This window comes from Ailuropoda melanoleuca, chromosome 16 (assembly GCF_002007445.2).
Source record: "Ailuropoda melanoleuca isolate Jingjing chromosome 16, ASM200744v2, whole genome shotgun sequence".
NCBI classification, from domain to species: Eukaryota; Metazoa; Chordata; class Mammalia; order Carnivora; family Ursidae; genus Ailuropoda; species Ailuropoda melanoleuca.
The window spans coordinates 83,825,013-83,851,682 of NC_048233.1; the positions used below are offsets into that span (position 1 = coordinate 83,825,013).

A 26,670-nucleotide genomic window follows, 5' to 3' on the forward strand; every position below is an offset into this window, starting at 1 on the left:
TTGTGCTCTCTGACAAATAAATAACATCTTTTTTAAAAAATTTAAAAATAAAATGCTCTTGGTTTCAAAACCCACTAACGGGTCAGAAGCCTCAGTTTACAAAAGTGGCCCAAGGTTCCGGTGTGCATGATTCTTGTGGAAGGGAAGCAGAGGCAGAATGTCCTCGGGGAAAAGGCCTTACGGGGTGGACCGCTGAGCCAGCTTCCTCATCTGTGCAGCAGCTAGGGCAAGTGGAGAAAGGGCTGTGGGTCTGAAGTCTGAAACTTGGATTATGTTGTGTCAAATTCTCCTACATTTGAACTCTAAGACGGCCTCAGGCAAGTTGTGAACTTATCTGGGCCTGTCTCCCTCATCCAAACACAATGCCTCGCTTTGTGGATCCAGTCTGGCTGCAGACTGTTTGAAGGGGCTCTGGCGACTCATTCAGATAAGGCTGTGGAAGGGGCTGATGGAAAAAAGAGGGAGGGAAGGTGAGCTTGGCCCAGGGGAAGGGCGTGGCCAGAGTGGAAGGTAGGTGGGGCAAGGTCGGAGTTGAGCTGGGTGGCAGGCCAGAGGTGGGCCTGGCTGAGGACCCCAGGCTTTGGGAGGAGAGATGGGGGGAGGCCTGGCGGGATGGGATGGAAGGTGCCCGGGATGGGAAAGACGAGGAGTTCGCACTCTGGCTTCTGCCCTCACAGGCTCCGTGGAGGCCCTTCATGAGGTTCTGCAGCTCNGAAGGGCGTGGCCAGAGTGGAAGGTAGGTGGGGCAAGGTCGGAGTTGAGCTGGGTGGCAGGCCAGAGGTGGGCCTGGCTGAGGACCCCAGGCTTTGGGAGGAGAGATGGGGGGAGGCCTGGCGGGATGGGATGGAAGGTGCCCGGGATGGGAAAGACGAGGAGTTCGCACTCTGGCTTCTGCCCTCACAGGCTCCGTGGAGGCCCTTCATGAGGTTCTGCAGCTCCCTGAGGCCCTGCGTTCCTGCCCGGCCCTGCGCAGGGCCCTGGCTGTGGACTCCGCCTTTCGCGAAGGCAACGCCGCCCGCCTGTTCCGCCTGCTCCGGATTCTGCCCTACCTGCAGAGCTGCGCGGTCCGGTGCCACATAGGCCGTGCCCGCCGGGGAGCCCTGGCCCGCCTCGCTCGTGCCCTGAGCACCCCCAAAGGCCAGACCTTGCCTCTGGGCTTCATGGTCCGCCTGCTGGCCCTGGATGGGCCCGAAGAGGCGCGGGACCTGTGCCAGGCCCACGGACTGCCCTTGGATGGACAGGAAAGAGTTGTGTTTCTCAGGGGTCGTTACACTGAGGAAGGGCTGCCGCCTGCTGGGACCTGCAAAGTGTTGGTGGGGAGCAAACTTGCAGGGCGCACCCTGGAGGAGGTGGTCATGGCAGAGGAAGAAGATGAGGGTGTGGACAGATCGAAGTCCCCAGCATGAGGAGGAGCCCTGCCCTCTCCCAGAGCCCAGGACTGGATCTAAGCACTCAGGTTTCTTTTTTCGTAATTTACACAATTAAAGGAACTTGTTTTGTAGGGACAATAACTCTGCTTGGTTTATTCAGGGGAGGGCAGGGTGGAGTTGAAACACGATAGGGGTATATGGGGAGAAGAACCCAGACTGCCCATACCGGGCCTCAGTTTCCCTGCTGGTCCCTGAGGGGTGGCTCTGGTGATCTCTGGTTGTCATTATGCATCCCATCCTTACCCACCCACACCCCACCATTCCTGTCTCCTGTTCTTCACCCTCCGCCACCCAAGACCCGGAACGAGGAAGGCTTCTTACTCCCCTCAGGTGTCCACAACTGGTGAGACCCTAAGCTGTTGTCTCCGAAGCTTGATAGGGTCCCGCGATTGTGCCTCAGGTTGGCATTAGGGAAGACCGGGACACACCCAAGAAAAACTGGAGTAGGAGAACGTTAGGATGAAGGACGGTGGGGAGCTGGGGTCAGAGGTCAGCCACAGGCCTTAGGGTGGCTGCTGCGCCCTCCAGGGCCACCACCAAGATGCTGAGCTGCCTCTGCACTTCAGCCCAGGCTGCAGACCCAAGGCCGGTGTCCATGGCCCTGGAGCAGGCATTGGCCAGGCCGGGGAATGTGGCTACAGAGCCGGTGCGGGGTGCCCAGAGCACGTGGCTGCCGGGAGACATGGGGGAGAAGTGAAGTCACTCAGGGACCAGGAAAGAGAGGAGCTTCGGCCTGGAACGGGCTCATCTGTGGATAGCAAGGCACAAAGGCGCCTCCCCACTGCCTCCGAAAGCTGGGTCCCTTCCAGCAGTGGTGGTGAGAGATCCAGGTTATAGTTCCAGGGTGACCTTGACTGATTGCCTCCCATCCTTTGAGCCGGATTCCCCAGCTGTTTCAAGGGGCTGGCTTGTGCTCTGAAGGCCAGCAAACTCTTGGATTCTCCTCCCTCAGGTGGGTGCCCACTGCCCAGCCTCACCCCGCTGCACTTGCCGGGAGCTTCGGAACAGACTCACCTGTAGTAACGTTCCTCGGGGAAGGCTCGCGGGTTTAGGAAGGTCCGCTCCAAGAGCATCAGCTGGTCGTTGAGCATCCGGACCTGCAAGGGGCTGGAAGCGGCAGGACCTTCGTCACCCCGGAACCAGCAGCCCGGCTGCCAGCCTGCATCCTGCCCCGGATGCCGCCCTCCCAGACACCTGCTTGCTGCCCTTGCTCACTCAGGGCTGCCCTTCTGCAGCGCGGATATGTGTTGGTCCAAGGCCGCGGCTGCCCCCTCAAACTTCTCCACTGCAGTCACCAGGGGCCCTGTGGGGAACAGCCAGCGTTTCAGCCCTGGAGGAGCAGGGCTCCCCGCACCCCCATGTCAAGGGGGCTCCGTACCCAGACTGATGCCATGCTGTTCCAACAGGCCCTCAAGGTTCTGCTGGGCAGCCTGCAGAAAACTTCGGAGGGTCTCTCCATAGTCACTGACGTTCAGAGGAAGGAAGAGGCTGTCACTGAGCCTCAGAAGCACGCTCCCTGCTGTCCGGGCCACAGCCTGGTGGCTGCTGAAGCCTGCAGGGAGGGTGACCATGCCAGGGCTCAGTCTTCGGCTCATCCTCCCCCAGCCTCAGGATCCCTTTGCCCCCTCCTCACCAGGGTCCACAAATTTGTCCACGTAACCAAAGGTGTCGAAGGCTGTGTGGTAGGTGGGGTAGATCCTGGCTGAGGTCTTGCTCTAGGGGAACAAAGCCAAGGTGACAGGCTTGGGATGGGAAGGGGGGGAGGTGTACCAACAGTGAGCTACAACACAGGGACATTATCTCGAATCATAATTCCTACTTTACAGAGGAGGAAACTGAGGCTCAGAGATTAAGTCACCAGCCTGACCTTACAGCTAATAGCGGCAGAGCTGGGTCAGCTGCCAGTTTCCCATTTCACATGACGGAGAAGAGCCTGAGGCTTGGGAGTCAGATGAGAGGATTCAAATCCCAGCTCGACCGCCCAGGAGAGGTATGGCCATGATGGGGAGAAAGGGCGTTTTGGAGCATCAAGCAGGAGGAGACAAGCTGGGCACTCCACATCCCTTACCTCATTTCAGCCTGCACACCAATGCTATGAATCCATCCCTGTTTCATACTGTATTTAATCTACTCTGGGGTAAACATTTTTTTCATTTTTTAAGATCTCTGGAATCAGAATGCCTCTTTTGTTTTAAGATTTTATTTTTTTAAGTAATCTCTACACCCAACATGGGGCTGGAACTCACGACCCCAAGATCAAGAGTTGCGCGCTCCACGGACTGAGCCCACCGGGAGCCCCAGGATGCTTTTTAAGTCAGTGTCATCCTGCAACTAACTGGCAGTGTGTGGCCCCCCTCCGAGAGTGCATATCACAATGTTGTCAGTAATATCTTAAATTTGATAAAATAATAGGCGAGCATAAACATGCTCAGAAAGGGTTAAGAAACTTGGCGGAGGGAGCACAGCTACTGAGTGGTGGAGCCCGACTCAGTCTGCACTAGAGAGGCTCTAAGAGAGGAAGGGGCTGGGGGAGCAACGTAATGAGCTGGGGGACAGAGGGGTACCCACTCACCCGGTCATAGGTGTAGGCGATGTCCATGGAGGAGATGCCCAGGAAGTGAATGAATGGTGCATAGTCGCTGCCAGCGCCCAGAGAGCCCAGGCTGCGAAAAGAAAGACGGTCAGGCTGGAGGGTGCTGGGCCAGCCCGCCCTCCCGGGGCCCCTGTCCTGGCCCTGGGCTCACCTGGGGACCAGGCCGTAGGCTGTGCTGCTACGGTTGGAATACCGGATCCAGTTGTCGTAGATGCTGAGACCCACCGGGTTTGGTGCGGGGATCTGACCGGGAGGGGAATCTCGTCTGGGGCTGGCCCCTCCCCAGGCCCAAGAGGAGGTCCCCCGCCGGGCCCACCTGAGTCTCCATCCTAAGCACAGGCCTGCGGGTCCTACAAGGCCTGCCCCCAGCCTCAGTCCCACCGCCAGGCCCCTCTAATAAGGACCAGCCCCAGCCCCGCCCACCCCGCCCTGGCAGTCGTCCCCGCCCGGCCCTCCTTTCACCTGTTTGGCGGCGGCGAAGATGACGCTCTGGACCGGGGGCGTCCCCTGCGCCCTCAAAGTGGCATTGGCTGTGGCAAGACCAGAGAAAGACTATTCGGGCCGCCGCCCCTTCGTTTCCCCTCCCCGGGTCAGCCCAGTCGCCCCCCGCGCCGTACCAAACACCGAGATGTCCACGTTGATGTAGGCCACGGTGCGCTCTTGCAGCTTGCTGAAGAATTCCTGCGGGTGGGGGCCCGACGTGAGCCCGGCCGGGCCCCGCCTCGGGGATCCCTCCACTGCCCGCCCCGCAGGCCTAACTCACCTCGGTGAACTCTGTGGAGCCAATGAGCCCAAACTCCTCTGCCCCCCAGCTCGCAAACACTATTGATCTGCGGGGACGCCAGGTGCCTGGGGAGGGAGATAAAGGGCTGGAGGACAGGGTCGCCGGATCTCGGGGTGGCTTGGGGGACAGGATGGGAACGTGGAGAGGAGGAAGGGCCGGCCAGGGCGGGGCAGCCAGTGACAGAGGGTAGGTCCCGCTGCGTCTCCAGCCCAGCCTTCTCCGAGGCACCGCCCTCCTTTTCCCAGCCTCCCGCCCGTGCTGGGAACCCCCAACATTGCCCTCTATACCAATCTCAGGTGGTCCCTTCTGCCAGAATGCCCTGGCTCCCCCTTCCTTAGCGGTATGCCTTCGGTAGACCTCCGGACCCTCCACCCCAACTGTCTGCTTCCCGCATCCGAGGCTGAACCTTCCCGCAACCTTCTCCTCTCGATAATGGAGTGAGTTTCTCCTTAAGCGTTATCCATTTTGAGCCAGTCCTTACAACAACACTTTGAGGGACAGACCCTTGTGGTCTCCATTTCACAGATGAAACTGAGCCGCACAAAAGTTAAATGACTTGCCCAGGGTTACACAGCTGGTAGGCATGGAGCCAGGGTTCAAGTCCAGGGTCTGGCTCTCGAGTCCAGGGGCTTAAGGAATTGGCCACACTGCCTTCCACAGCCTCCGGCAGCCTACAGCACGGCATGTTCCTGGTTCTGCTCCCATCTCCAGTTCCAATTCAGTACCCTTTGATCATTTCTCAGCGCTTTGTTTTAATTTTATCTTTTTAAGTAGGCTCCATGCCCAGTGTGGAGCCCAACGTGGAGCCCAACGTGGAGCCCAACGTGGAGCCCAACTTGGGGCTTGAACTCACGGCCCTGAGATCAAGACCTGAGCTGAGATCAAGAGTCGGACGCTTAACCTTGACCGAGCCACCCAGGCTCCCCTCTCAGCTTTTTGTTTTAAATGAAAATTGTATAAGTATTTAAGGGTTCTATGCTACCATCACAAATTCTCACACTGTTTCCTGCCCAAAATGCATAACCTGAATCGAATCAGACGATTCCAGATTGAGGGACGCTCCACAAAATAACCTCAGGATCGTGAAAGACAAGAACGAAGGGACTATCACATATGACACACGCCACTACCACACAGGCAATGGGAGATCCTGCACTGACCCTTGTGTCAGAAACTTCTTTGCTCTAGAGGTCATCATAAGAACAGTTGGCAACATTGTTCATTTCCTCATTCTGATCATTATCTTGCCGCCATGAAAGAAAATGTCCTTATTTTCAGGAAATGCCGTGATAAGTTTATGGGTAAAGGTGCAGCATTTCTGCAACTTTTAAACACTCCAGAAAACAATACAGAGAGAAAGAGCCAACATGGTAAAATCATAACATCAGGAGTGTCTGGGTGAACGATGTCCAAGGCTCCTTTGTACTATCTTGGCAAATCTCGTGTAAGTCTGGAATTATTTCAAAAGAAAACACTTGAACAACAGAGACAGAAATTTCTACATGGGGCGCCTGGGTGGCACGGCGGTTAAGCGTCTGCCTTTGGCTCAGGGCGTGATCCCAGCGTTATGGGATCGAGCCCCACATCAGGGCTCCTCTGCTATGAGCCTGCTTCTTCCTCTCCCACTCCCCCTGCTTGTGTTCCCTCTCTCGCTGGCTGTCTCTATCTCCGTCACATAAATAAAAATAAAAATCTTTAAAATAAAAAAAAAAAGAAATTTCTACACTACTGAAGAGGGGAAAGCCACAAGTCCAGCCTCTCTCCACAAGCTCGTCCCCCGCATCCACCTCCGATCTCAGTTGATCTCAATCACAACCTGTTGGTTTTACGTGTCATTGATGTCACCAGCTCTTCAGTTTCTCTCTGGAGTCTCTTTTCCGACCCTGGAGATCAGCCCCTTCAACTGCCTGCTTGCCCTGCTTGCCCTGTCCCCGGGAATGTCCCTTAGGCACCTCAAAATCACTATGGGAATGGGCACACGTGCATAAACGGACATGTAATTTGTGACATCAGTACCATAAAGGGGAAGGGCAGAGCTTTACAGGACTAGAGCTTTTGTGTGAGATTAAGTTGGTATCAATTCAAATTATATAGTTATAATTTAGGGATGTTATATGTACTGGAAGGTGAAAAAGTCCTACAGATGGTTGGTGGTGATGGGTGTACGACACTGAATATACTTAATGCCACTGAATTGTACATTAGCAATAGTTAGAGGGCGCCTGGTGGCTCAGTCGGTTGGGGTCCTGGAATCAAGTCCTGAGTCGGGCTCCCAGCTCTGCAGGGAGTCTGCTTCTCCCTCTACCCTTCCCCTCTGCCCGTGATCTCACTCTCTTTCTCACTCAAATAAATAAATGATATTTTTAAAAAAATGGTTAGAAAGGTAAATTTTAGGGGCGCCTGGGTGGCTCAGTCAGTTGGGTGTCCAACTTGATTTCAGCTTGGGTCATGATCTCGGGGTTGTGGGATCCAGCCCCGTGTTGGGCTGAGTGCTGGGCATGGGGCCTGCTTGGGATTCTCTCTCTCTGCCTCTCTCTCTCTCTCTCTCCCTCTCTCTAAAAAAAAGAGAAAAAAAATAAAGGTAAAATTTATGGTATGTATATTTTACTACAATTTGTAATAAGCTAAAAAAAAAAATCAGCATGTGAAGAACTGAATTCACTTTCTTCCCCCTAGATCTGCCCTCTGACCCTGATTTGTTTTTCATAAATGGCACTGCCATACACGAGGTTGCTCGAACCAGAAATTGGGGATCCGGAAGTCCTCCCCTTGTCCTCTCCCTCATCTCTGTCATCAACAGACCTCCTTCCCACAGCCCCCACCTTGGCCCAAGCTGCACTATCCCTCCGGGCCCTGAGGATGACAAGGCCTCTGACTCGTCCCCACAACCTCCCCCACTGGAGCAGGAGAACGTGTGTACAACTGGGACTCCATCAAGTCACTCTTCTGATTAAAATCCCACACCAGGGGCGCCTGGGGGGCTCAGTCGGTTAAGCGGCTGCCTTCGGCTCAGGTCATGATCCCGGGTTCTGGGTCTCTTGAATTAACGACTGTCTGTTATCCCTGCCTCAGCTGGGCTTGAGGCCCCCCGAAGTCAGAGCCTGGGCACTGCCTTGCTCAGGGCGGCGCTGGAGGGGCACGGGAGGCTCTCGGAGGCCACTTCACAAGGTCTCCATATCCCACGGGGCGACTTGAACGAGGCCAGGGCTGGCGTCCATGCAGGTCGGCCCCCGGGGCCCTCGGGCTTGGCACAAGTGGGCACTGGAGCGTGAGGCCGAGGAGGTGGGGCAGGACGCCTACGAGCTCAGGGAGGTGTGGGCTGGACGTGACCGCCTGCTGGGACAGTCCCTAGACCAGGCACCGGGGCCGCCTCACCCTTCTTCAGCAGGGTCCCCAGGACTCGGGAGAGCTCCAGGATGACGGCAGTGCCACTGCTGGGGTCCACGGCCCCGTGTACCCAGCTGTCCCGGTGGTTTCCGTACAGCACGTAGCGGTCTGGCGAGAAGAGCAGAGACTCAGAAACCCGGGAGGAGCGAGTGTGGGCGGGGCCCGGCGGGCGGCGCGCAGGGGGCGTGGTCAGAGGATGCTCGGGGCGGGGCGGGGCGGGGCGGGGCTCTAGGGTGTCAGGGAGGTCTGAGCGGGCGCTCACCGGGCTCCACGGCGCCGCGGATGATCCCCAGGACGTTAGAGGAGTTCCGCAGCTCCAGGCGGTTGTGGACACTCACGTTCACCTGGCTTGGGGAGGCAAGGAGGCGACCAGAGTCTTGGGCCTGCCCACTCCCCCTCCCAACCCAGTGCAGGGGAAACTGAGGCCCAGAGCAAGAAAGGGACACCACCAAGTCTCTGGCCCACAAGTAATTGGAAAGGCAGCAAAGCCCTCCCTCAGCACCCCTCCCTGCCCTCCCCTCCACACCCCCAACCCGAGTTGATCCGATGACCAAAGACCTTTCTTATGCCGGAAGCAAAAACTAAAGCTTTTTGTGGGCTTTTTCCTCTGCCGCCTCCCACACCCCCTGCTCCGCCTCCTTGCTCCACCCCCTGGCCCCAGGTTGGAAGCCCTCCCTCCACTTAAGTAACAGGTGTTTTGTTTGTTTGTTTAAGACTTTATTTATTTATTTATCAGAGGGAGAGAGAGAGAGCGATCGCGGGAGGGCACAAGCAGGTGGAGAGGCAGGCAGAGGGAGAAGCAGGCTCCCCGTTGAGCAAGAAGTGTGATGTGGGACTGGATCCCAGCACCCCGGGATCACCTGAGCGGATGGCAGACACTTAATGGACTGAGCCACTCCGGAGTCCCTGAAGTTACAGTTTTAAATGAAAGTTTACAGTGTCTATTGGTGGCCCAGACCCTGTCTCCACCCTTCCTCTACCCCACCCTGAGGTCCCTGGGCCTCAGCAGAGGCTGGGGGCCCTGCTCACCCCCACTCTGCTCTTGGGCCGCCTGGAAGAAGGAACAAGGGCAGAGGGAAAGAAGGTGCACAGCCCTAGCGGTTCTCAGCTCCTCGGGCCGTGGGCCCTGAGCCCTGGTCCCAACCCTGGGCTGCTTCCTGGATGCTCTCCAGACCCCTCACTAGGACCAAGTCCCCCATCATGCTGGAGTGCGGATTCCAGCAAAGGAGCTGGAAGAGAGGTGAGACTCCACGGACCCCCTATGAGGGACCCCATTTTGGCCAAGGACTGGCTGTGTTGGATGCTCATGATACCTCAGGCCAGGCCCCTTTGCTAAGAAGACTCCATGGACTATTTTCCAAGAAGCCCCCACATACACCCCTGCACAAGCCACCCCTCCTGAGAGGCAGGGGGCCCTCGGCCCCTCCCCTATGTACTACTCCCCACCTGTGTTCTGTTTGACCACCACAGAAATATTAAATGTCCTCTATTCACCAGAAAGGGGGAAAAAAAAAAGAGGAAGCAAGCCCCGCTCTTCCTCTCCAGTTCTTTTCACGGACGCAGTGAAATACTTACTGGATACTTAGCATAGGCAAGCACTGGGCAGTGACTGGGACAGACACAGCCCCGCCCTTCTGGGACCTCCCTCCCCGGAGCGAGACAAAGTCTGAGGAAGTGAGCCACTGCAGGGGTGAAGTTGCGTGGGCAGGACACTAACAGGCCCACCTGTGAGAGGATACCTGGTGGCAGGTGGGGAGGTTGGTGCTGGCCAGGAATGGCAGGAGTGTGGGGAAGGGTGTTCCAGGCAGATGGAACAGCAAGTACGGAGGTGTTGGTTTGTGAATGAGGTTGGCATGTTCAAGAGAGGGGGTGGCTGGAGCGTGGAGGTCAGAGGTGAAGTGGGGGTGAAATTCTGCAGGGCCTTGTGGGCCATGCAGCTTTCACTGGCTTCCCCCAAAACAGGACAGGTAGTCTGGAGGCAAGGGAAGGTGGGGAGAGAGAAGAAAGGGAAAGGCTAGGGCTTGAGGTGGGCAGGGCAGCATAACAAGGGAAGAGGAGAGGAGCCTTGAGGAGGAGGGGCCCCACCTCACCTGTCTGCTGGGAAGTCACCGTCAGACCGGAAGCCAGGCCCCAACTTGTAGTCACAACCCAGTGCTCCCTGCCAGGCATCTGGGGCCAAGGTCCCCTGGAGGTTACTGGGGAGGAGGTGAAGGGTATGGGGATTGAAGGTTGGGGGCCACTGGAGCGGGGGGTGGGGAGCAGGGGACTCCGGGGGGGCACCAGAGCTTACCAGAGAAGGATTTTTGCATCATCGAAGCCAATGGGTTGAGTGGGAATTGGAGGAAATCCAGGGGCAGCATTGGGGTCCAGGCGGAAGGAAGAAGGATTGGCTGGAAGGTAGGGAGTCAGGGGATCCCCAAAATACTCAAAGTAGGAGCCTCGCTCCACCCCAGACGGAGGCAGGCCCCAGGAGTTTGGGAAGGTCTCGTTGGCGAAGCTCTGCCCATCGTTGATGTCTGCGGGGTCCGTGTACACCAGCACCCCAGCGACCCCATACTTGGCGGCATTCACAGCCTGCGGGGGGTGGATGAAGCTGTGTTCAGGGCACGGGGGAGGCGGGCTCAGGGCCTGCTCCCCGCTTCCTTCCTCAGTATGGCCAATCTATCTTCCCACGGGCAGGAGGACGTTAGCACCAATTGTTCACTGCCACGCTGCTGGAGGTGGCAAAGACCCTGGGGCAGAGGTGGGCTGGTGCCTGGCAGCGCGGCTGGTGCAGAAACGGAGGCGTCCGGCCACAGACCGCCGTGCGGCTGCCTGGAAGAGGAGCGTGTGCTCCTGAAGCCTGGGGCACCAGAGCCACAGGTGGGAGCGGCATGCGTCCACCGGCAGAAGGAGCAGACGAGCCGGTGTGCCCGGCGTGCAAGAGAATATCACTCAGCCTTCAAAAGCAGCGGCGCGCTAACCCAGCACCGGTGGGTCCTGAAAACCTGACGCTCAGTGAAGAAGCCAGACACAAAGATAGTGTGTGATTCCCCTTACGTGAAGTTTCTAGAACAGGCAAATTCGTACGTTTCTAGAAAGTGGGCTAGAGGTTACCGGGAGCTGGGGAGGAGGTAGGAAGGGCGTGAGTGTTTAATGGGCACAGAGTTTCTTTTGGAATGAACGAGAGTCCTGGGAATGGATGGTGGTGATGGTTCCACAACATTGTAAAGGTTAACTTAAGGCCCCTGGGTTAAACCCTAAAGATTTATTTTATAATTAGATTAGATTTCATTTTATGCTGCTCTATTTTAGCACCATAAAAACAAAACAGTATCTCAAAAAAAGAAAAAGAGCAAGGATGCAATTTATGTACCAACTGAGAACAATCTCCGGGATGTATTAAGGTGAAAAAAAGCATAGCTTGAAGGTGGATACAGTATGCTGCTTTCATAGAAAAAGAGGGGGAAATAAAAATACATATTCATATGAGCCTTTTCCAAAGAAACTGTGGGCAGATCTCCCATAAACTAAAAAGAAAAAAAAAAGTGGTTACCTCTTTGGAGGATGGAGAACTTTTCCACTCTCAACTTCTTTTTAAAACTGAAAATTCTGTAATCTGTATAACTCCACCACACCTCTTCTCTCTTTTCTTTTCTTTTTTCTTTTCTCTTCTTTTCTTTCTTTTCTTTTCTTTTTTTTTTCTTTTTCCAGATACCATAAAATTTATGGCACTCTCCACTTCATTTTTTTTTTGAAGATTTTATTTATTTACTTGACATAGAGAGAGAGAGAGCACAAGCAGAGGGAGCGGCAGGCAGAGGAAGAGGGAAAAACAGGCTTCCCACTAAGCAGGGAGCCTGATGCGGGGCTCGATCACAGGACCCCGGGATCATGGCCGGAGCTGAAGGCAGAGGCTTAACTGTCTGAGCCACCAGGCGGCCTGATCTCCATGTTATAGCACAAAGTTCAGCAGGGTGAAGGACGTGCACGTTATTACACGGCTGTCGCCACCACCCACTGAATTCTTCACCTTGCCAGTCTGAAACTGTAGTCACGAAACACTAATCCCTGGTCCCTTCCCTCACTCTATACCTTTTTAAATTAAAGAGAAAACAAACCCACGTTTTTAAAAAACCATGGACGTGACATACTTAGTCAAAATTTTTAGCTGAAAAGATGCGGGCTGGGAGGGAGGCAACAGGAGGGATTTAAGTTGAATATTCAGAAGAACTACTCCGCAGGAGAACTTAGACTCCAGCATAGCAAGGTGGAACATTCTGCCTGATCCACTTATTTCCCAAGGCTCAGAGGTGTAGGGGAGGCATCCAGGGTCACACAGCGCATCATGAGTGGTAACGGTACAAATACAGCTCGCCTCTTCCGCCCCAGCCCAGGGCTCTGCACACCACCCAGCCCTGCTCTGTCCCCTCCCTGTCCCTGCCTCCTGTCGGCAGCTGGCCCTCACCCCAGCCCCCCCACCCAGCTCCCCGCCCTGGGGGCTGCCACTCACCTTGGCCCCCCGTCCTGCACCCCCGTAGCGGGTCAGAGCAATGGTGCCTTCCAGTGTGATGCCCTGAGTATGTAGACTCAGAAAGTCTTCTTCCGTCCCACGGTTGGCATAGACGAGGAGGCCCTGGTCCCAAGAGGAGGTGATCATCAGAGCCAGGCCCAGGAAAAAAGGGGGTGAGGAAAGGAGGGCGAGGCTGCGTGGCAGGGTGATGGAGTTGGATTCTGTTTTCCCGCCTCACCCAGAGCGTGGAAGCTCCCCAGAAACAGAGTTACCCCTGGTTTTCTCTGTGTCCAGGTACCTGGAAGCCAGCCTGGTCTTGAGTAGGGGCCATTAGCGTTTGCAGAATGACTAGGTGATGGGCCAAAGGAGTAGCAATGGAGTGTGCATGTAGGGGCCCCGGGTCAGGAAGGGAGAAGTTGGGGTGCAGCCAGAGGGAACTGGGGAGGGGATGTTCCAGGCCCACCTGCGGGGTTCCCGGGGGAGCGTAGGCAGCATACGGCGGTATCACATCGGGCCCCGCCTGCTCCCCGGTCAGGTTCTCTTCACTCTGGCGGCAGGAGAAGAGGACCCCGCCGGTGGGACCCACTGTGGAAGGGAGCAGGTGTCAGGGCTGGGCCTGGCGGCTCCCCACTGCACAGGCGTCCCCAGAGCCTCACGGCACCTCACCAACGGTCACAAGGTTGGGCTGCTCCTGGCTGGGGAAGGACAGCAGCACCTCGTAGGCGGGGGCCTCGGCTGAGTCCAGGCCCGACTCCGGGTCCTGCCAGCGCTGCAGCAGGAACTGCACTAAGGCCTCATCTCGGGGGCTGGAGGCCAGGTGAGGCTCCCTGGAGAGTTCTCTGCAGGGCGGACAGAGGGCCAAGCCGGGGGTTAGGGAGGTGTCTCTGGCGAGCAGGAGGGGAGCGGGGACGGCCCTCTCACCTGAGGTTCTCTCGGATCCTGTTGGCATCCAGCTGTTGCATGACGGTCTCGAGGATCTCCAGGTCCAGGTCCTGGGAGACGCTGGGAGTGGGGACATTGGCCCCTTTGGGGATGGCAAAGTGACCCAGGATGATCCCCAGCCCCACGAGGGCAGCAGCCCCCACCACCCCCCCAAGCACCTTCACCCACTGCATCCTGTGGAGTCTTGGCAAGCTGGGGTCACTCCTTATAGATGGGTGTCGGGTCGAGTTAACCATTACCCTGTGGGTGGCCCTGCCCTTTGGCCCCCAGCTGGCAGGGAGAGTCGGGGAGCATCCTGCAGGGAGAGCCAGGAGCATTCACAGCCGCCTCAATTTCTGCATCAGTCACCTAGAAGGGACCCCCAGGGGTATCAAGTCCACACAGGCACACTGAGGCCCAGATAGCGACAAGGTCTCAGCCAGATCTCTCAGTAAAACGGAGGCCAAGCCCGAATGGGGACTCAGAGCCCCTGTTAGAGCAAGACTGGGCCAACTCCCGGCCATCCCCACCTCTGTCTCCTCAGTGTCACTTGTAATATAGTTTTTAAAGATTTTATTTATTTGAGAGAGAGGGAAAGAATGAGCAGGGAGAGAGCGAGAGGGAGAAGCAGACTCCCCGCTGACCAGGGAGCCCCGTGCGGGGCACGATCTCAGGACCCCAGGATCATGACCTGAGCCAAACGCAGACTCTTAACAGACTGAGCCACCCAGGCGCCCCTCCTCAGTGTAGTTTGATTCCTGGCATATCTAGCCCTGGCTGCTGGAGGAGGTTTTGAATTCAAATGCCATCCTTTTATCGGTAGGGGAAGAAAGGGATAAAGAAAGGGGGGGTAATCAGAAGGGGGAATGAAACATGAGAGACTATGGACTATGAGAAACAAACTGAGGGCCTCAGAGGGGAGGGGGGTGGGGGATTGGGATAGACCGGTGATGGGTAGTAAGGAGGGCACGTATTGCATGGTGTACTGGGTGATACGCAACTAATGAATCATCGAGCTTTACATCGGAATCCGGGGATGTGCTGTATGGTGACTAACGTAATATAATAAAAAATCATTAAAAAAAACAAAAAAACCCAAAACAAAACAAAACAAAAAACCAAATGCCATCCTTGCTGGACATGGGTTGTGTGACTTTGGGCAATTCACTTAGCTTTTCTGAACCTGTTTTCTTAGCTGTAAAATGGGGACAATAGACCTATTTCACAAAACAGGTGCTGTTTCCATTAAAGAAGACCACATCGATAGAAATATCTAGCCCAGTGTCTGCACATCAAAGGAGCATGGTAAATTTTAGCCACTCCTGCCTCACCTGGATCCTAAAATGCACAGACTGGCGTTAAAGGAAGAAAGAGGGGGCGCCTGGGTGGCGCAGTCATTAAATGTCTGCCTTCGGCTCAGGGCGTGATCCCGGCGTTCTGGGATCGAGCCCCACATCAGGCTCCTCCGCTAGGAGCCTGCTTCTTCCTCTCCCACTCCCCCTGCTTGTGTTCCCTCTCTCGCTGGCTGTCTCTCTCTGTCAAATAAATAAATAAAATCTAAAAAAAAAAAAAAAAAGGAAGAAAGGGGATCCGGAAGAATTCTCTGTCTGTATCCTGCAGGAGTCCCAGCTTATGGGAGGACATGGAACTCTTAGAGAGGGGAGCCGTTCTAGAGGGCAGAGCCAGGGAAGCCCATTTTTCCTTGGCAAGGTGACTTCCTCCTCCATCCCCTGACTCTGTCTGGATCCATTCATCTGTTCAGCCATCCATCCACCTATTTATTCACCCATCTATCCATCCACCCACGCACCCATTTATCCATCCCCTTTTCTATCCACCCATCCACCCACCCTCCCATCTCTCTGTCCATCTAGTCACTCCTGCACTGATACCTGCAAGCTTCCTTCACTCGTCTGGCTCTGCACAAGACCCATGCTAGGCCCTGAGGAGGAAAAGGTGCCCAGGTCCAGGTCCTGGGAGACTCAAATTCAAGTACAGCAGGGAGACAGGCAGGCTTTGGGCTCAACCATGTGATAGGTGCCCCCATAAAAGGAGGACCAGCGTGTTCCCAGTGGGGAGGATGAGGAATTCCACCTGAGAGGGGATCTCCCAAGATTGAGAAGGCATTCAGCATGCAGAGAAGGCGAGGGGCAGACCATCCATGCAAATGGCCCAGCCTGCTCACAGGGAGAGGGAGAGGAAGGCACCAAGTACTCTGTACACACGCTGACCCGCTTCCAGGCCTCAGAGAGCCAGGCGGGACTGGGGAGGTCCCTGGGGCTGTGACTCCTCCTACCCTCCCTCCATGGCCTATTCTGCTTTGGGCCTCTGCCCAATGATTGTCCCAAAGATGCCTGAAGAGCCAGGGGAGCTAGGCCGCGGTACAGTGTGTGTGTGTGTGTGTGTGTGTGTGTGTGTGATTTCACGGCCCACTCTCAGAGCAGCCCCCTTCCGGCTCACAACCCTGTTTCATGGGCGCCACCTGCCCCTCCCCTTCCCGTGTCCGTCTCCCCGTGTGCTGCTGGTCAGGAGGATTACATGTTAGCCCAGGAGGACTACGGATGGGGTCTAGCGTGATCGGTGACATCACAGAGGCACAGCAGGAAGCCAGTTTTGGGCCTGGTGATTATCAGCACTAATCACTCAGGATATGACCTTGGATCTTATCAAAAGCCCGTCTGTATCTGCGTCGGGAGCACACACATTCCTGAGGACACAGGAGGCAGGCAGGCAGTGGGAGGGACATCAAGATCGGCTGATAAGTTGAAGAACAGACATGGTAATGACACCACGAGGCAGCACCCCGTGTCCCACGCCACCCCCTCCTGGAAGGATTTAGCTGCTTGAACATGGGACGTTCCAGACACGATACGTGGACAAGATTGTGTAACATGTGTGTGACATCTGAGAACTCCAGCTCAGGGCGTTGGAATCAGCTGCTGTCTACACTGCTGTAGGCACTGGACATAAATCATGGTCAATTTTCCTTTCCCCATCTTGGCTCAGTGGGTGGCGTGGCCCCTCCCTGAACATTTTTTTAAGACCATGTTATAGCATTGTAAGTCAAAGCCAAGGTCTGGAGCACAGGGAGGAGAGGGCTGGGGTATGTACCCTGCTACAAAACCTAGGGCCCGATATGCCTTCATCCGGAGATTCCAAACACTCAAAGTACAGGGACGAGCTGTTGGCAACATGACTCAAGATAGGTTTTCCAAAATTCCTAGAACAAGTAAAGTTGAATTTCCTTTGTCTCTTTAAAAAAAAAATTCCCTTTTGTGGTAGGAAAGAAAAGAATCAAAAGGCACAAAGGGATTTAAAAGAAACACAAAGAATGGAGTCAGAAGAGATCCTACAAATGTTAAGTTGATTTACGAGAGCTGCTCCAGGCAGTTAACAGTTTACAACAAACAGCTAACTTTGAACCTACTGTACGTGGCACTTAGAAGTCGTTGTGGCAAGAGAAAGCCACGACTGGCCTGCCGCAGCCAGCATAAAAACAGCCCGACACAGTGGGGAAAGCGAAGGGATGAAGGCGGGGTTTGCTTTTTATTATGAAAGAAAGAGTGACTTCTCAGAATCTTAACAGAGGAAAGGCTTATCTCACGCCCAGAGACTAGGCACCAGGATACAGAATGACAGGTGTTCCAACTGCTGGGCTGTCCCCATCGCCTCACAGAGCCCAGGTGGGAAGGGGACAGTTGAAGCAAACAAGCGAAAGACAAAGGCTCAGAAACCCTACAGATAGGATTAAAATCTAAACTTCTCTTTTGCTTTTGAAAAAATGTTAATATATCAAAAGGCCCACGCTGACGCCATTAGAAAATAATCCTAAGAGCCCCTTGTCAGTACCACGCTCAAGCTGACTGGTAACTTCTTTCTAAAGCTCCATGTGTACATGTTGTCTTTAAACCAAAGCCTGGGGGGCTCAGTCAGTTAAGCGTCTGCCTTTGGCTCAGGTCATGATCCCAGGGTTCTGGGATCAAGTCCCACAGTCAGGCTCGCTGCTCGGCGGGGAGCTTGCTTCTCCCTCTGCCTGCCATTCCCCCTGCATGTGTGTGCTCTCTCTCTCTCTGACAAATAAATAAATAACATCTTAAAAAAAAAAAAGGACTTTTGCTTCTAAGGTGAGTCAATCCATCCTGACGCTGAGCTTGTCTTTAGGTTAGGGCCATTTCGCCCCAGGTAAGGGAAGGACTTATGGGGGGAGGGCGGCATTTTCCTGCCTTGTTCTCTTCTAAGTCTCACTTTTTTTTTTTTTAAGATTTTATTATTTATTTGACAGGAAGAGAGAGCACAGGTAGGCAGAGGGAGAGGAAGAAGCGGGCTCCCTGCTGAGCAGAGAGCCCGATGTGGGACTCCTAAGTTTCACTTTTAATGGAAAATTGGTTATAACCTTACAGGAAGGGGAACTTCCCACCAGGAGGGGAAATCCTAACGTGACCCCAGAGTAAGTAACGCCACCCCAACACTCAGCTACCTCGAAGAAAGAGCCCTCCCCTTCCCTTCACAAACTCTATGCTCTGTCCGGAGAGCTACGCCTTTTGGACAAACACGCCTGATTAAATGGAAGCAGTGGTCGTGTCTCCCCACGCCCTCCCCACTAATGTACTAGACCACTTCAGTGACGTGAAAAACGGGGGGATGTAAAAAGGTTAAGAACTTGACCTCTCTCTCCTGGCCAAAGAAAGCAACAGATATTCCCTGGGCATGAAGAATAAAAAAAAAGACCTGGCTATTCCACCCTTTGAGTTACAGCTACCAGGCCAGTCGAGAGAGGGGCAAATGGGGAGGCAGGGTAGAGAGCTGGGAGGGGTTTGATGGCTGCAAGCCTAGTCCACTTTGTTTTTGTACGGGGAGCGTTTGTTGCCAGCTTCGCTGAGAAGACACGTGCAGATGAGGGCTTCTGTCACCGGAAAGGGGGTCACAGTTGGCAGAGGGCAACAGTCTTCCAGGTAACCCTTCTTCTCCCAGCCGACAGTCCGGGGAATGCGGATGCGGCCCCACGGTTGGCCGGCAGAGAAGTCGATGCTGTTGGCCGTCTCATGGGATCCAGTTAGGCTCTGGGCGTTATGCAGGCCCCCTCGGGATTGTAGGCTCCAGTGTGGTACTGGTGCTCGGTTTCTCCATGGATCCCTCAAGGTACTTCCAACCGTTCTCCTCTCGCGTGGCCTTGGTGTCAAAGTTGGTGTGGACACCTGCACCATCCCAGTTCCCGGCAATGCGCTCAGGATCAAAGGTTGCTATCATTCCAAGGTCTTCACAGACTCGACACAAGATGAAAAGGGCCACCCAGAGATGTTCTCCCAGGTCAACGCCTTCTCGGGGTTCTGTCTGGACTTCCCCACTGGGCGGGCATGACTTCAGCGTCTGTCCCAGCAATCTTGATGCCGGCGTGCAAGCAGGCCCAGCAGAACCTCTACGATACCCCTGGCATAGGCTTTGTCGGCTCCCACACCCCGGTAGTACGGACCTTGGGCCCTCCCCGAACATGCTGGATTGTGGTGCTGATGGAAACCACTTAAGGCAGCAAATGCATTTCCTTTTTTCCTACTTTGCTCTTTTTTTTTTTTTAAAGATTTTATTTATTCGACAGAGATAGAGACAGCCAACGAGAGAGGGAACACAAGCAGGGGAAGTGGGAGAGGAAGAAGCAAGGCTCATAGCAGAGGAGCCTGATGTGGGGCTCGATCCCATAATGCCGGGATCACGCCCTGAGCCGAAGGCAGACGCTTAACCGCTGTGCCACCCAGGCGCCCCCCTACTTTGCTCCTTGATCCCACTGATGGCAAGAGTTCTCGGGTCCCTCCAGGAGCCCTGACCCATTGGTGCGAGCTTTTCCCACGTCCCGTTTCCTCCCTCTGGCCCAGCCCCTTGCAAAGCCTCCCCGGAGTCCTCTCTGCCTTGGCCACCTTCCCTGGGAAAAAAAACCAGACTCTCCGCCCACCCTGCACCTGTACCTTTGACCCTGAATGTGCCTGCAGAGTCACATGACCTCACTGGTCTTGCTGTAAATTTATGATTGCAAACCTGAGCACTGCCCAGCAATCCCGCTGTCTTTCCCTGGTCCCGGCCTGCTCACTCTTCCACGCTCCTAGAGAGCAATTCCACCATCAGTCTGCAGCTCAGGCTTCCTGGAACCCTGCTCCCCCAGCCCCATCCTCAGGGCTCCTCCCTCGGTCCTCCACATCTTTGCTCCAGTGTCGCTTCTCCGTGAGATTGTCCTGCTGCTCTACCTAAACCATGTTCCTTCACCTCCCTCAGGCTTCCTCCTCCCTCTCTCCTTCCATGTTTCTTCATCACATCTGTCCCCATCTGACTTCCCATTATTTCTCGTCCCCTCTGAGGATGGAAGTCCTACTGGGATAGGGCTTTTGTTTTATTCACCGCTCGACCCCGGAGCCCAGGACAGAGCCTGGCACACGGGAGACACTCAGCAAATGCTTGTCAAGCAGAGGAGAAGCTGACTTGAACCAGCACAGCTCCCCTAGGATTTAAGGAGTGTCCGGGACAACCTCAAGGGATCAAAAGGTGGGCTCAGAACCCCTGGGAAACAGCCCCATCTGAAGGAGCCCCGGCAGGACTGCTCAGCCAGCCGTGAGGGGGGGCTGCCTAACACAAGTGCCCTCCTGAGGTTTTGACACGGGACCCAGCAGTCCTCTGGAGCAGGGTGTTTCCGGACGATGATGCCATGCCATAGAGGGTGATGCTGCCGGGCTGCAGGGATGCGCCCCCTCTCAGGCAGGGAGAGCAGCCCCTTTAGACTGGGCAGGCGTTGGGGGCCTGCTGGGGTACCCCACCCCACCCTGCGCTCACAGGGCCTCTGAAGCCGGGGCGGCGGCGTGTGTCGATCGCTGGCAGTTGGCTAACAACACTCACTGGCGTGCCAGCCCCTGAGCGAAGCCGCACTAGGTCCCCAGGCCTCCGAAGGGCCTCCACGGTGGCCGCTGTGCTTAACCGCGTGTGACAGAGAAGCANAGCCGGGGCGGCGGCGTGTGTCGATCGCTGGCAGTTGGCTAACAACACTCACTGGCGTGCCAGCCCCTGAGCAAAGCCGCACTAGGTCCCCAGGCCTCCGAAGGGCCTCCGCGGTGGCCGCTGTGCTTAACCGCGTGTGTCAGAGAAGCACGCGCGCGCTTACTCAGTCGAGGTCACGCCGGCTGGCATCGCGGCAGGGCTGAGAGGAGGACGCAGGAGCAGGGCCTCCTGTCCTCAGAGCTGCACCACCTCTCAGCGTCAGGGCGGGGAGAGGCATCCCGGGCTGCCCCTCACGAGACACGGAATCATGGGGACACAGGAGGCTGATTTGCGAACCGGGCCTCAGTGCCTCGATGACAGAGAGGGCACAGCTTGTGACCCACACAGTAGCCTGCTTTGACTAGCAGCTCTCGGGGAGTGTGTATGTGCGTGAGAGAGAGAGAGAGAGAGAGAGAAAACCTGGTAGCACGCGGGGGCCCACACAGCTTTGCCGTGGGACCCCCCGTTGGAAGGGCCTTCCTGACAGGGAAGCGGGACTGTGGGCTGCTGTGTCCACAGCAGTGGCTGCAGGGCCTGCGCTCAGGGCGGGACGATGCCACGGCCTCTGGGCCATCTGTCTGGAGGGACGTCTGGGGTGGAGAGACGATGGGGAGAGACCCCTCTCCTGCAGTAGTCACGTGCCACGCGCTTGCTCCCTCCCGGGCTCAGATGGGACCACGCTGACCACTGTGTTAGTACAAGTCTTTCAATGGTCCCATTGATTTAACCCTTTCACTGTCTGTCCCACGAACCACCTCAGTCTGAGGATCAGCTGATTCCCTTCGGGAAAATAGCAACAGGGCCGCTGGTGTAGGACTGGCCTCGAAGTGGGAGGTGGGGACTCTGGGAGCCCCCGGCGGGGAGGGAGCTGCTGACGGGTGTGAGGGCAGAAGGATGGCCGCTGTCCTTTCCGTGTCCTACTAGAGGATTTCTGCCCGGGGACGTAGCAGCACCCTTAGGGTTTATGGGGCTCTGAAAAAAATCGCTCGGGAGGATGCTGACCCCTTTTTATCTAATTTAGCAAGCTTATTTCAGGATTCCTTCTGTTTTCTCCCTTGACTGCATATATATGTCGATGTCTCGTTGCCTCCATTAAACTGGTTCTGTCAGCTTGCTGGCTCCATCATCTTCCTCACAAAACAAAACTGAAGCACACTCCTTTGTTGTGTGGGAATTCTCCCTCCCTCTCCCTCTCTCTCTCTCTCTCTCTCTCTGGGAACTCAGGCAGCCAGCTGCCGTGGGCGGGAAGAGGCCCACTGGGGAAGGGCGTGCGGCCTCCATACTGTCTGTCGGGTGTTGGGTGTTGGACCCTTGTGGAGCTCCCACCAGCAGTCCCCACCCCCGCCCTTGATTTGACCTCCAGAGGGGAAGAGATTTATTCAAGGTCTCAGGGCGGCTAGTGGCTCTTACCGCCCCTCCCTAGTCTCTTTCTGCCCTTTGGAGTTAGACCAGGAGCCTCCGTCCTCCGTCCTGGGGGGAGAGGGGTGCGGCCCCCTTCCAGTCCCTCCCCAGCGCTTATCACTGGGACATTGCCCTTGAGGCTGACACCAACCAGACGGGGAACGGCTTCTGGGGTGGTGGGAGTTCAGCACCAGAGAACCAAGGATTGGGGTGGGGGACGTCAGAGGGGGCTCAGGGACCAAGCTCATTCTGGAGCTGGTGACCTCCCGCGCTACCCGACTCCCAGGGCCTACAGACATGCGGCGAGCGATGGCTCAGCTTTGGAGAAGTTTATTTCTGTGGCCTGGAGAGGAGCCGCTGGCATGGCTTCCCAGAAAAGTGTCTAGTCTCCAGCCTGGGGCGCGGCCACGGCTGACGCTGGTGTCTGTGGGCCGTGGGAGCCCCAGGCTACAGGAGGAACAGGGCTGCCTGCTGGGAGCTGGGTTGCTACAGGCACAGGCTGCTGAGTGAACGGCTGGGGAAGGTGTGCCCTTCCTCCCCACGGGCCACAGTGGGGCTGCCCGTGCACCTGGAACAATGCCACCCCCTGGATGGCCTGGGCATCCTCCTGTAGGGCCTGGGCATCCTCTGGGAAGACCTGAGCACCCTCGGGGAAGAGGTGGGCTCCGTCTGAGACAGCCTGGGCTCCCTCCAGAACAGCCTTCACTTCCTCCTCGAGGACCTTTGCTTCCTTCCTTAGGCTCTCATATGACAAGGTCGGCTGGAACAAAGGGTTGCAGGGCCCAGAGGTGGGTTCCCGACCAGGCAGGACTGTCGGAGGTGCCTCACTGGGCTGGGAGGCAGGGAGGAGGCACCACAAAGAAAGGGGGTCCTGGGCTGAGGGCCTTACCAGGTTTTGCAGCTTCTCCCCCAGGGCCCGGTTGTCTGCTTGGATAGAGCTCAGTAACTCCCAAAGTCTAGAATTGAAAGAGACCCCTTCAGCCCCCAGGCTCTTGTCCTAAGCAGTTTCCTCCAGGCCCAGCACCCACCTCCTGTGTGAGCTGTGTGACCTGAACAGCCACCTGGGAGCAGGGTCTGGTCTTGTCGTGGCAAAGCCACAGGAGGGGAGGGAATGTTCTTCCCAAGTGACTGGCGCAGGAGACCCAGATGGAGATGACATGTGTTTTTTCTCTTCTTTAGCAAGAGAAGGGCCGGCCGCTCTGGGGTGCTGGTTAGCCATTCCACCCTGTTGGGCTGGAGTGGGGACTGTGACAGAATTCTGTGTGGTTCCAGGCCAGCAAGAGAGTCAAGCCTGAAACCGGCCCTGCCTGAGTGCTCTGGGTGTGAACAAAAGTGCTGACCACTCAGATCCATGCTATGGGGGCCCACGTTCAGCCCCGAGGGACCGTGTCACGCGCTGCTCCACTCCCTAATATCTGGCTCCAGCCAGAGATATGACCCTGGCGTCACCACAGAGGGGCCAGTGCCCATGGAATGTCACAGACCTAAACTCCAGAGCCTGATATCCAGAGACCAGACCCCCCACCCTTGCTGCTCCACTGACCAAACTACCCTGTCAAGTTCTTGGGCAATTAAAGGGGGGGGGTCCCTTACAGGCGGCCTATAGGCTGCTTGCAGACCAGGTGTGTCGGCACGCAGTTGACTGATGGGAAAGAGTGGTGGCCCCAAGCCTGTGGGGCAGGTCCTGCTCACCCAGGAGGACAGTGATGCTTAGGAGGGAAGGGACCTGCTGGCCAGTGAGGAGGTCACACAGAGCAGAACAGTGAGAAGGCACTGGACAGAGGGAAGGAGGGAAGGAAGAGGGGCAAGGGAAGGTGCTCACCCACAGCCATCAAGCCCTAGGCCCTGACCTCAGTGGGGGTAAACCCTGTCACCCTATCTGCCCCCACCTGCCCCAGCCCAGCCCAGCTCACCTCATGCAATCATTCTGCAAATGGCTGATTTCCTTTGAGGTCTGCCGGGGCCCCCAGTCTTCCTTGTCCAGGAACCGGCACTCCTGGGTCTCTAAGTCCCTGGGACGCGTGCACAGGGAGGGTTCAACCAGAGGGTCTAGAGGCCGAGGGAGGGTGGGGTGGGCAGCATGGCGGGGGGGGGGGGGGAGGCAGCCCGAGGCACAGGGCCCGCCCCTGGGTCTCCCCTCTGCCCACCCCAGGTGGAGCCCTGGCCCAGGTCTGAATGTTGGCGGAGAGATGCCCCCTCTGCGCCCCTCCCCTGCACACATGCACGCGGCCTTACTCTTCAGGGTCTTTGGACTCGGTGGGCTCCGCCGTGCTCAGGAGGGTAAACAGGAAGGTCACGGTGGGTTCTGTTTGCGGGTCCGGCTTCTGCTCTGGAGCAGACGGCTCTGGGGGAGGTGCCGCGGCCCCACAGCCCAGGCAATGCCACCCTTCCTGCCACCCCTGCTCTCTGCCTTGGTAAGCCCTGGGGCTTCCTGTCACCTCTAAGCCTGGCTCCCCGGAGACCTGAGGGTCTTCTGGCTTCGGCTTCTCAACACGCTCTGCCTCCAGCTTCACCACGGGCTTGAAGTGGGCTTTCTGTCTGCCCCTGGGAGACTGAAGGACACGAAACCCAGTTGGCGGGCCGTGTCCACCGTTCTGCCGGTTTCCCCCTTGCCAGCCCTGTCTGGTTTTCCTGGGGCAGCCTCCGGTCTGGAGAGCCGCCACCCCCAGTTCTGTCCAGGAAACCAGACCCCTCAAGATTAGGGTAACCACACTTAGCAACTAAAATACAAGGACACACGGAGCAATCTGAATTTCAGATGAAGACCAAGTACTTTTAAAGGTATCAGCATATGCCATGCAATGTTTGGGAAATACTTATACTAAAAAAATGATTCATTACTTGTTGGAAATTCAAATTTCGCTAGGTGGCCTGTATTTTATCTGGCAACATGCTACATGCTGACAATATTTCATGAACTGAGTCCCTGCAAATGCAAGTTATCAGGTATGGGGGCACAAGGGGTGCCCTGTTGAAAGGAATCCTGTAGAACCTTGTAAAAAACTGGAGAATCCCTCCCATTTTGGGCGTAGAAATTATCAACTGGACACAGAGAAGCAAATAGTGTGGCCTTCAAGCCCCTGTGTTATGAACACCCTTGTTTGTAACCCCCTAGATATTCCCTATCTCCGAACAAGGGTCTGCACAGACCGGCCAGGGGCCTCGCTTCCCAACACCAGCCCGGTGCCCCCACCTCCACGCTCTTGCGCATGCTCTCCTCCCCTCTCCGGAGTCTGAACTGGACCCGCTCTTTTCTCTGCAGAGCAAACGTGCCTCCCCAGGGACCCCCTCGGCCAGGTTCACAGGGGAGCCAGAGCTGGGTTGAGCCTGAGGATGCGTCTGTCTCTACGTGGTGGGGTTAGATGTCCCACCAAGCAGGCTTGAGATAGCAGCTTCTCCCCACGCGGCAGAAGGCCTCAAGTCAATAGATGGCATCATCACCATTTTTCACTCCCAGATTCTTCCGAATCCTGTACATCTACAGGCCTGACGGTGGAGGACAATCCAATCAGACAGCAGGTAGTGACCTCAGATGTGGCCTTCACGCCGAGCTCCATCTGGCCTTTAGATAGGCCCATGGGTTGTGGCAGGGATCCCATGTCATGAGCTCTTGGCGGTACATCGAGCCTTTCCAGATGGACTAAAATATTGTAATTCTTGTCCACACGATGGTAACAGGATCTTGGTGGCTGGCGATATCCTGTGGGGGTGGGGGAGGGTTGCCTAACTGGGGACTCACTGAGCTCCGAGGTAATACCAATGCTCACATCACCGGGTTTGACTTGTCCCAGGGGGAGCTGGCAGTGGGTAACAAGATCTACGGAACTAACCAGGACCTTTGCCCCTGGTAACATCACTTTGGTAACTAGGCCTAAAGACATGACTCCAAAGGAAATAAAAATAATTTACACAGAGGTCAGTTTACACCAAGAAGAAAAACTGGAAGCAGGCTAAAGGGCCCAAATATAAGAAAAGATCAGTAAGCCATGGCATGAACGTGATCGAGCGCAGTTCACTGTGCAGTTAATGGTTCCCAGGAAACTCTGGTTGACCAACGGCTGTCTGGGGGACACGCCTCCGCAGGGTCCTGAGAATACAGACAGGTGAGCGTGACCTGGTTCTGCCCAGGAGAAGCTCCCAGGGCCGGGGGAGGCCCCAGGTTCCCAGGTGACCCCAGCGCAGGGAGAGGTGCCTGAACAGAAGCTGGTACAGACCGCCCCGGCCACGAGAGAAAGGAGCCACACGTTGGGCTCAGAGCTCCAGGGACTCCACCACGAACGTGCTGGTTAAGCATCAAGAAGTGGGGGATCCTGGCAAGAGGAGAGCAATCCAAAAGAGGGAGCAGTTTGCGGCAGGCCAGTGCCAAAGGGCACTCCCGCTGGGACATAGCGTGAGGGGGCCTGGGCCATGGCCCCCAGGGGACAAGAAGGCACCGGCGAACTTTGTGCGTTTCGGTGTGGGTTGTTGGGGCCATTAACTGGGAGGGATGAGGGAGACACTGGGGGCGGGAAGCTGAAGATCGTGGGAATGGAGAGGCAAGCACACCCTGCTCCATGTGACAGGTGTCTACACGGTGAATACCAGGGAACATGTGCAGTGCAGGAGACTCGGTTACACCACAAAAGGAAGCCTACTGATGGTCTGTATC

General features: G+C 56.2%; 3 protein-coding genes and 1 pseudogene across 9 annotated transcripts in view; 1 reads left to right on the forward strand and 3 right to left on the reverse strand.

Annotated features, from left to right (window-relative positions):
- Positions 1-2,783, forward strand: part of LOC117796671 (SAC3 domain-containing protein 1-like) — a 5,963-nt gene extending 3,180 nt beyond the window's left edge. Inside the window, exons 1-3 of one of the 4 annotated variants that reach the window (XR_004621257.1) lie at positions 26-510; positions 737-1,456; positions 2,383-2,783. Coding sequence is in view for 1 of the 4 variants with exons in the window: in XM_034645306.1 (XP_034501197.1) it covers positions 819-1,406 (588 nt within the window). In the remaining 3 variants the exon portion in view is untranslated. Of the gene's footprint in view, positions 1-25; positions 511-717; positions 1,469-2,382 lie in introns of those variants that run through there. The other 3 variants (XR_004621255.1, XR_004621256.1, XM_034645306.1) reach the window with 3 other exon arrangements.
- NAALADL1 (N-acetylated alpha-linked acidic dipeptidase like 1) lies at positions 1,495-22,949 on the reverse strand. 4 transcript variants are annotated; one of them, XM_034645302.1, is made up of 20 exons: positions 22,912-22,949; positions 13,797-13,976; positions 13,608-13,688; positions 13,353-13,525; positions 13,150-13,271; positions 12,687-12,809; positions 10,485-10,768; positions 10,285-10,389; positions 8,457-8,542; positions 8,183-8,302; positions 4,787-4,872; positions 4,641-4,704; positions 4,486-4,553; positions 4,175-4,266; positions 4,003-4,093; positions 3,064-3,145; positions 2,809-2,982; positions 2,646-2,733; positions 2,445-2,537; positions 1,495-2,100 (listed from the first exon to the last, which is right to left on the reverse strand). In XM_034645302.1, the coding sequence occupies exons 2-20, from the start codon at positions 13,943-13,945 to the stop codon at positions 1,914-1,916; spliced, it is 2,268 nt and encodes a 755-aa protein (XP_034501193.1). In that variant the 5' UTR covers positions 13,946-13,976; positions 22,912-22,949; the 3' UTR covers positions 1,495-1,913. The 4 variants fall into 4 exon arrangements, with proteins under 4 accessions (XP_034501193.1, XP_034501194.1, XP_034501192.1 ...); XM_034645303.1 differs by having other exon boundaries at positions 13,608-13,710; XM_034645301.1 differs by having other exon boundaries at positions 13,608-13,976.
- On the reverse strand, positions 14,619-19,430 carry LOC117796616 (annotated as a pseudogene).
- Positions 22,337-25,233, reverse strand: LOC100483421. The gene is made up of 4 exons (XM_034644836.1): positions 25,216-25,233; positions 24,258-24,574; positions 23,936-24,034; positions 22,337-22,978 (listed from the first exon to the last, which is right to left on the reverse strand). The coding sequence occupies exons 1-4, from the start codon at positions 25,231-25,233 to the stop codon at positions 22,405-22,407; spliced, it is 1,008 nt and encodes a 335-aa protein (XP_034500727.1). The 3' UTR covers positions 22,337-22,404.
- Between the last annotated feature and the right edge of the window lie 1,437 nt (positions 25,234-26,670).

Excerpts from the sequence above, each read along its gene's own strand:
- NAALADL1 (XM_034645301.1), bottom strand. The coding sequence starts at position 13,945 with ATGCTCCTGGCTCTCCCTGCAGGATGCTCCCCGACTCTCCCTGCCAGC. Across the intron at positions 12,810-13,149 it reads CTCCCCCGGGAACCCCGCAG|GGCCTCCTCGTCTATGCCAA; the intron begins GTGGGCCTGGAA and ends TCTTGGGACCAG. Across the intron at positions 2,983-3,063 it reads GGACAAATTTGTGGACCCTG|GCTTCAGCAGCCACCAGGCT; the intron begins GTGAGGAGGGGG and ends CCCTCCCTGCAG.
- LOC100483421 (XM_034644836.1), bottom strand. Across the intron at positions 24,035-24,257 it reads GAGTCCAAAGACCCTGAAGA|GGACTTAGAGACCCAGGAGT; the intron begins GTAAGGCCGCGT and ends CACGCGTCCCAG. Across the intron at positions 22,979-23,935 it reads TTGCAGAATGATTGCATGAG|ACTTTGGGAGTTACTGAGCT; the intron begins GTGAGCTGGGCT and ends TTTCAATTCTAG.